General features: G+C 44.8%; 1 protein-coding gene across 1 annotated transcript in view; it reads right to left on the bottom strand.

Annotated features, from left to right (window-relative positions):
- Nucleotides 1-6,022: 6,022 nt before the first annotated feature.
- The window catches only part of SLC2A12 (solute carrier family 2 member 12), a 33,581-nt gene continuing 30,503 nt past the window's right edge, over nt 6,023-9,100 (bottom strand). The window contains exons 4-5 of the mRNA XM_050894738.1: nt 8,026-8,158; nt 6,023-6,119 (exon numbers count right to left, since the gene is read on the bottom strand). Of these exons, the coding sequence (XP_050750695.1) occupies nt 6,023-6,119; nt 8,026-8,158 (230 nt within the window). The remainder of the gene's footprint in view (nt 6,120-8,025; nt 8,159-9,100) is intronic.

The following is a 9,100-nucleotide window of genomic DNA, read 5'->3' as shown; positions in this document are numbered from 1 at the left end:
TGTCCATAGTGAATGCATGCAGAAACTATGGAAGGGAAGGAATAGTATGGGAAATGCTCAACCAAACCCCTCGGAACAAGAAGAAAGAAGCAACAATTTGCTGCAAGCCTTAAGTGATATATTCATAAAAGCTCTTTTAAGCTCAGTGTAGGCAGGAAAGAGAGGACTTACAACCACGAAATTACCAAGTTGAGTTCAACAGTCACGGAATTCATGGTAAAGAGCAGGGAAAGGGATGCTTGCTATTTGCAAGCTTTCCAGTTTGTATAGAAGAGTATGTGGACCTCAGCACTCCTGACACTAATGAGGATTTTGTGAAAAGTCATAGAGAGCAATGGACAAACTACCATTAGGGAACACTAGTGTATTATTATAACAATTTAAAAAAGAAAAAGCAGAAGGTATTTGAACAATGAACAAAATTGTAATGGGTTTTCCAGGAACAAAGTGTAGTCCTAAACTGATGAATGAGGATTTGGCCATTATAACTACAATAGCTGTCTTAGATTAGGCATGCCTCTTCTTCTTTTGGATCAAATTACAAAGCACTTGAGTGCTACCAGTGAAATTCTGGAGCTTTTATGAAGCATATGTGTCTGCGAAATTTATCTACAGAGAAAGAGGAACGCTTTGCTTTTTTGTTAGCACTGTCACGTAGTATGAAATCTGCCTGTTAGAACAAAAATGGAAGGTAATAATAAGCTGCAATGTATTAAAATGGGAACTGTTTCTTTTGAAGTGCTGCTTAGATCCATGCTAGCGGTTTGAGGCCTTCGTAAGAATCCATAAGGGAGCCGAAAAGCACACTACTAAACTTGCAGGGTAGTATTGAGAAAGACAATAATAGCAAATACAAGATTCCTTGAAATGTGCGCTCACCTGTCCTTCTAGCTCCAAGGGAGCCCCAAACTGTTTGTGACAAATGTGCTTTAAAACCTCTGATGATGAAGGGCGTTTGGCAGTGTACACCGATGCTCAGGGATATCGTTCTCTTTCCCATCGCTGCTCTGAATCAGTAGGTCCCTGCCTCAGTCTGGAATAAGCCTTGCTGCTGCTGCTGCTGCTGCTGCCTTCTGCATGCATGCATATACACCCCCCCGCCCCCCATCTTCACGAGTTAGTCTTTGTTTTCCTTTGCCGTGTTGTGCTGCCTCCACCTTGGCTCTCGCTATCGACTCCTGCAGTCATGGACACTAGGCCAGACGGCACGCCCCAGCGTGCTAGCTCTCGCCTGCTGTGTCAGGAGCAGTGCTTTGGAGTAAACTTACCTGTCAATCAATCAGCTCTTCCTCAATGGCCATGTTTTCTAGAGCACTGTTCATCTGTCCCTGGATTCTCCGGGTGGATCCCATGCAAGACTCCGCACAGTACTCAGCTGTGGCACTAGCAGCGCCATGAAAAGTTTATTTCGCGTTCCTTAGAGAGAAGGGTTGGTTCTATTTATACAACCTACTAAGGGCTCCTTTTTGCAGTAGAATGATAACTCTGACTCATTGCTAGCTTGTAAGTTGTCATAGCCACTAGATCTTTTCCTGCAGTCTCTAGCTCCATTTTATCATTCTCTGACTTGCAATTAGCGTTACCAGAGAAATCTGCACTTACGCTTTCAGAATTGTGTCCTGCTTTTTTCAGACCTTTCTCATGGATTTGTGAAGCTCTGAATTCCAACGCAGTCTCTGCCAGTTTAGTATTGCCTGCAAATTTAATAAGCATATTCTGTTCTGTAATCCAGTCCATTAATGAAGATACTGAATAATTTTAGATCTGGGACAATTTTTTTTGTGGAGTGCTTCAGAGACCCAGGGATGTGATTTCTAAGACGTGTCCCTTTTTTCCCTTGTATTTTCATAGTTGATGAGGCTGTGACTGCCAGTTCTGTGTCATCAGATGTGCACGCTTTGTTATAATGACCAGTACAATTAGGGCTACATTTATAGGGCTATACAGAGCTAAGTCTGTAGGACTACAATTAAGACTATAGCTATAATGATTTAAAAAGCCCTTGACTACAGCATCATCACCATTTGGAGATATCTGAAGCTATTAGGGTCTCTGCAGTTAAACCAGTGTTGGAACTATGCCTTCTTCAGAAAGATGGTATTTTTACTTACTTGTTTTTGCACTAAATAAGTGTGCATGGGGAAAGTTTAGAAAAGCTCGCAATGAACCCAAAACCTGTAAGGTGGGGAGACAATTTCTATGGTATTTTCTGAGTTAAATTTATTTTTGTAGGAACATTCACAAAATTTGTTACAGCAGGGGTTTGTTTGGGAAGCTGCGATGCTGAGAACGATTTTGCAGAAGCCCCTTTCACTAAACGTGATGTAATAGAAATTATAAGCCGGTATGGGCTTGGATTGCACGTGCAAAGGTCTGCTATCTAGAGGCTACTATCAGAAAGCAGTACCAGCCAGAGCAAATGGGGATCCTATTGGAAATGTGGGTAATCCACTATCTGGTAAAGTCACAGATGAGGAAATGGATGAATTTCCTGCAATATAGTCTTACTAAAAATACATTATATTACTTGATTTCATGTCCGGCACTTGTTAGTATAAGAATGATGTTGATAAACTAACAACATATTTGGAAGACTACCCAGAGTCACCTTAATATTTCTTGTTCTGAAGCTGATTTAGTAGAACACATGATACTGATAACCGTCCTCCAGCCTAAATATGAAGCAAGTGGAGAGATTTCAGTAGACATCAATCCTAAAAAACTGGGGAAGGTACTAACATGCGGAAACCCAGAAAATGGTGGGTTCAGACTCTGTTGACAAGATCATTTTACAAGTGTTCAGAACTGACAGTGGAATTTGTAGGTTTTATAAAAAGAAAGTATCACTGTTGACCTAAGAAAAAAGCTTTACAGTATTAGCAGGTCCAGCCTGCAGCCCTTTGCTGGTGCTTGAGAGTTCTTCTTGATCTTTTGCTTTTCTCCCATAAATGCTTGCCAGGCTTCCAGGCTTGACATATACTTATTAGGCAACATGTGGCACTGATCATGTATCCCATATTTTTTTATTCTTTTCATTTCAGTAATCGAATGTGTTGTTTTGTCTAGCAAGAAGGCATTGATATTTTTCAAAACTATTCTTTGCTTGAGCATACTATGGTTAAAAAAAAATGAAATTCAGGCTATGTATCACAATGTGAGCTGATCCCAAAAGTGCAAAAATAGGGATGCTGAACTGAGCATTCCAAATTAAAAAAACCCAACAAAACAAAACCAAAAACCAAATAAAACCCACCAAATCTTGTAGGTTTTGGCCACGTTCTGGTTCTTGAATTCCTCACACCTCCAAGTTAATTGTGAAAATTTAAGGTAAAAAATTCAACCTTCTATGCATGAAACATCTATGCTTAAAAACTTCAGTTACCCCTTTCCCCCCACCGCCGGAGTCAATCTCTGACTTCATCTCCCCTGGCATTTCCTGTACCCTCCTCATCCATGGCTTCTCTCCCACTGCTCCAAACCCAGCTCTCCAGCTCTCCCCGTTTCACACTGCTATGAAACTTTTACGTGGCTGAGCTCTAATGCATTTTGCATCCTTTTTCTGACTACTTGTAGAAGGTACAGGGATACTCTTACCTTTGCCAATTCCTGCTGCTGCAGCGTGGAGTAAACTGTTACTGCTGAGGTCAGGGAAACGCAAAGAGGCTCTTTGCTATGGGCTCTCTCCCATGCAGGGGCAAAGGGACCCTTTCTCCTAGCCTCTTGTGGTCGATATTGGAACTGTAGACCTCAAACAAAATTCTAAGCAGGTCTTCAATTTTTATTGGAAAATTTGAAGTAACAGGACCAAAGTTTTCCATGTCTGTGGGAAAGGTGGAAGCACTTGAGATCCAGGGTGGAATTTTAGCTTGGGATGGGAACCTGCCGATTCCCCGTAGGGAATGAGAGCAAAAGGCTTTTGAGCTTACTGCTTCTGATGGGGCCGTCGGTCTGAGTCACCTACGTCTCAGATGCACAGCCCCGCTGTCTGTCCATGTGTCCTGGGTGTGCTTGGTCTCTCGTTGCTTATCGACTACATCAAAAGGGCTCACATGGACCCTTATGAGAAGATTTTACTTAATCTTTGGTACGTTGTGTATGCCAAAAACTGCATCTTGCTGAGCCTTATGCATACCATCATAAGCATCCCTGAAAGCAGCCTGGTCTCATGGCACCCATGAGGTTATTGTGAGGACTGCTGGCTCTAGGGTCAGGACAGAAAAAGTAAGGCAGACATAAGCTGACCAGCTAGCCACTGGCCTAGCAATTCAGATTTTCACTTGTTCTAGATGACATGGGATCTGCATAGTTAAAAATCCTGCATTGTGGTAACTATTTACCTGACCTTTGTACCAAAAGTCCAACAGGGTTTTGATATCGGTTCCCTTAAAGCTTACCATGCAGGAAAGTTGTGGTACAGATGTGGCCAGTAGGTTCCCATCTTGAGGCAGCTAAATTTCCAGTGGCTTCTGGCAAATCATGTCCTTGGCTTCAATAGTTTCTTTTCAGTTTTTGAAGACATGCTCACTGTCTGAATAGACGTGCTCCTATAAATTTACGATGTCAGTATCTAGAAGTGTGACCATGTGAGAATCTGATCAGAACTGATCCGCTCTGCTCAGAAGTAAAACTTTACCTAGATCAGTAAGTTACTGTTCCTTCAGTGCAGGACACAGTCAGGTGGTTTTAATGCTATGAGACAGCAAATAAAGTGGGATCATGTGCTTAGTTCAAAGTAGTATCTGCACTCCAGCTGACAGTGTCAGTCTTGCTTCCTCAATTAAATGCTGGAAGAAATGCCACTGTGTGGCTGCTGAGACAGCCAGCGTGCTTTTAAAGCATGCTTTTTTCTTTAAACAAAGAACCATTTATTAATCTGTTAATAAATATTTATCTACTGATGATTCTAACAAAATCTATTAACCTTCTAAGAAAAAAAAAGACCTATGTTCTTTTATGGGAGCCATATAGATAACCATTTGTAGAGGCTTGTTGAGTACTTCAGGATACACTTGCTAGGCAATAACCAAGAATTGGACGTAATTTATGATTTGCAGTGATTATGGTTTCTGAACTCCCTTTGTGCTGCCCTGTACCACACAATTCTCGCTTTCTGAATCCCAAAGTCAAAGTCTAGTGTGCCCTGTGTTGAGAAATAAAATTATTTTGGCATCAACTCTGGTACCTCCAGCTTCCGACTTTCCTGGGACTGGGAAGCCAAAGAAATCCTATCTTCTCCTCTGTAAGGCCATTGTCAATCTAGAGTAATTGATTATGCAAATGTCCCCCCATTAAACAATTTGACTGTGTTTTCTGAGGAGTATTTCCTAGGTCACTGAATCCTGGCCCTCCCAGGAAACTGTATGTAAAGTTCCTCTTATATGCTGCGCATGCTCTGTGTTATAAATAAATAAGTTCTGATGAACAAGATCCTTTTTCAAGTCTTGTTAAGCTGAAGCCTAAATTAATTCGTTAACAGTTCATACCCAGTTGTTCTGCTCTAACATCACCCTTTACACTCCATAGTTGTCCATTTTTGCTCCATAGTGTTGTCTTCCCTAACGTACTGACAGAGATGTGTTAACCCTTTTCAGCCCCTTTTTTGCTAGGCTAAACAGACCTTTCTTTGGTGGGCTCCTCCTGTGAGACTCTTCCTTCTCCTTGGCACCCCAGTTGTTCTTTGCACCTCTTCCAGGCTGAACTCTTGTTGAATGTGGATAACTAGAATTGTGCACAATGTTCCAGTTTCCATTCACCTCCTGTATGTAAGAGGTGAGTAACCTCAGGGGAGGTGAGGGATGGTTGTTTGAAACAGACGGAGCCTAGATTTCCAGTGAGTTATAAACTACAACAATCTTTAATGTTGGCTGTAAACTGCCACTGAAAGAAGCTCTACTAAGAAATGAAAGAGAGAATATCGTGTGTATAATAAAGATACCATGTGTCCCATCAGAGTGTGAGCATCGCTGAATTTTTTTTTTTTTTAATCAGTCTTTTGGTGAAGGCTGCTTTGATTGCCCTGAGTCTAGTAGAGCTGCTCTTTCTCTCTCTTGACAAGTTCCACTGGCACCAGTTTCTCTCTGCGCTGGCTCATCCAGCACAAGGGGGTCTTCACGTATTTCCTGGAGGAGCAAAAAAAAAAAAACCAAAAACCCACCACAGAGGTTTGCCATTGAACACGGCTGGCAGAGCGCTCTCCCTGCTACAGACGCCTGCCGCTAAGGGCACGGGTGTCCGGCAGGACGGCTCTGCAGGCTGAGCGCACCCCGGCAAACCACCAGAACGCCCCCGGCCCCGGGGATGCTCCGGCGGCCCGCGGTGCTTCCCCGCCTGCCCGCGCGGGGCGGCCCCGCCGCACGCGCCTCCCGGGGCGGCCGCCGCCGCCTCCCCCCGCCGCCGCCGGCTCCCCCGCTCCGGCTCCGGCTCCGGTTCCGGCTCCCCCCGCCGCCGGCTCCCGCGTGGATTTTGTGCCTTTCCTCACAGAGGAGGGAGGGGAGGGCGGGCGGGGGGAGGCAGCGCAGGGCGGACCAGAAACGCCAACTTCTCAGTCCGTGAAGCAGTGACCGCTGCCGGGGAGAGCCCGGGGTCTCCGGCCGCACAGTTCGATCCGGGCTTTCTGCACTGGGTTAACTGCTCTTAGTTAGCCCATAAACAACCTCCTTCGAGCCTGGCTGAGTTGCAGCGTACCCTTTAGAAAAAATACTCTCTGGTAATCTAAAAATCCCGAAGACAGGATGACCCATTGCACTAGGCTGTTCACACGTTAGCTGCCTCCACTGTCAGAAAGTATATGTGTCTCATTTTCAGTTTGAATATTTCTACCTTTGCCTTCAAGCCTCTTTCTCTGGGTGTCATTCGTCTTGCCGAGCTGTCAGCAGGGAGAGAGTGAAGGAGTCTGCATTGCCCTGTCAAGCCTGGGTGTGCGGATGAACTGGGGGATGCTGCCTTGCCTGCAGCAGCATGCCACCAGCTGTGCTGAGGCCTGACTCTCACCCCAAGCCATCAGCCCTGCAAAAATTTTGTCCACTAAATCGTTTTCCCTATCATTTCTTTATCCTTTTATTCAGTATGCTGATAACTTCTGAGAAGAGTCCAAAAAAGCAAGTAGCTGCTGTAGAGCAGCTCTTTGAACAGATCAGGAGAGTGTTGCATTTTAAAAACCAGGGCTGCTTAGTTTTTTCTACAATTTTTTATGGCCAAAAAAACCTGAAAATAATGGGGGCAGTAGCAAATTGGTAGTAAAAATTGCCAGTTAATTTATGGTCAATGACACGAGCTTTTGGAGATTGTAAGTAAACAGCATGTGTATCAGCAGACTGTTTAATTCTGTTCTCCAAATTGACGTGCTACTTTTGTTGAACATACGTAACTCCGAGGAACACTCTACTGCTGCGGGTTGAGAAGAGACAGGTAGAGTCAAAGACACAAAACCAGTCAGAATGTGTCATACTAAAGGAGCAGGCACATGACATTCACGTCACCAACACTCCCTCTCATTGCTCTTCTACCCTTTTTATGTGGTGAGGTGGGGACACAAAACTCATGCTGGAAGAACCTTTTTTGCATATGAGCTCATAGAGTCTACTAGAGCCACAGACTCAGTAACTGCACAAAAAAATGCCCATCTAGAAGAGCTATCAAAACTCACATGGAGCCTTGAAGTATTTGAGACAGGGCCTCTCTCCTTCCCTTTTTCTGCATGCAAGCCAAGACACACAGCCCTAAATGTGAGAACAGTTGCCCTCCTCTCCGGGAATGCCAGTCAGCAAAAGTGGTAGGGACCCAGGTCGGGCTGCAGATGTTCCTCACAGGGGTGCTGGAAACCACCATCCCTTTACGGCCAGTCCTTCAGCACCAGCAAAATGTTTGCTTGGCCACTGAGATCAACATGTACAAGCTCAAGCCTTGACAGAATCTGATTTTTCCAGAAGAAAACAATGCCGTTTCCTTTTTTTTAGCATGCGGCATTGAAAGGCTTTGTCCCTCTGGCACTTGGGGGATGTGGTCACAGGCTCGCTCGGTACTTACTGTTTAGCTAGTTCCATGGATATTTGCTCCAAAGAGCATCCTTTTGTCTCTGGTATAAACACAATAACAAAAGCCAGGGATGCTAGGCTCATTATCGTGTAAATGAAGCACACCCAGGACAAGCCAATGAGCTCTGCAAAGGAAGAAAACATGTCTTTTTTAATTTTCAAATATTATAATTCTTTTCTGTTGCCATGTTTTTACAGGATAGAGCCCCTAATGCACTGGAGAAGTTAGAAAGAAGCTAGGCTGTTATTCTTGGCTCACTTATTGTGCGTGCCCATAATTTGAAAAAGGAGTGGTTTTGCTTTTTATAATACTCCTTATGAAAGAATTGATGAGGCCATATTGACCCATTTAGCATGAACCTATTGATTTATTTTGCTTGCGGTCACTCTGGATGAAAACCGTGAGTAGCCATTGTTACTGGTTTGTGTGAAGGCACCGGGTGTCACAAGCGCCTCAAATTTCTACCTGTGTCTGGTTTTGTTGCATATTCTTTCATGGAGCAAAACCAAGCATTTTTCACACTGTTGCAGTTGTCTCCAGCTAATCCTCCCCACCTGTCAGTTCCCAGCTTTTCCACTGCAAGTCACGAGTCCTGCACCAGAAAGGGATCCAGGAGTGAAATCCTAATGGAGCCAGCCAAGAACTAGTGGTTTTCTGAGCCTACAGTCCAGGGGCAGGTAGGTCCTCAGGCTGAGGGATGCTGTATTGGGTTTGCGTGGCAAGGTTTTGGTAGAAGGGGGGCTATAGGGGAGGTGTCTGTGAGAAGCTGCCAGAAGCTTCCCCCATGTCCGATGGAGCCAGTGCCAGCCGGCTCCAAGACGGACCTGCCGCTGGCCAAGGCCGAGCCCATCAGCGACGGTCGTAGCGCCTCTGGGAGAACATATTTAAGAAAGGGAAGAAGTTACTGCGCAGCAGCAATTGCAGCCAGAGAGAGGAGTGAGAAGATGTGAGAGAAACAACTCTGCAGACACCAAGGCCAGTGAAGAAGGAGGGGGAGGAGGTGCTCCAGGCGCCAGAGCAGAGATTCCCCTGCAGCCCGTGGTGAAGACCATGGTGAGGCAGGCTG

This window comes from Gymnogyps californianus, chromosome 3, assembly GCF_018139145.2.
Source record: "Gymnogyps californianus isolate 813 chromosome 3, ASM1813914v2, whole genome shotgun sequence".
NCBI lineage: Eukaryota > Metazoa > Chordata > Aves > Accipitriformes > Cathartidae > Gymnogyps > Gymnogyps californianus.
Note: the sequence above shows the minus strand (reverse complement) of the source record. Positions and strands in the feature narration are given on the sequence as shown.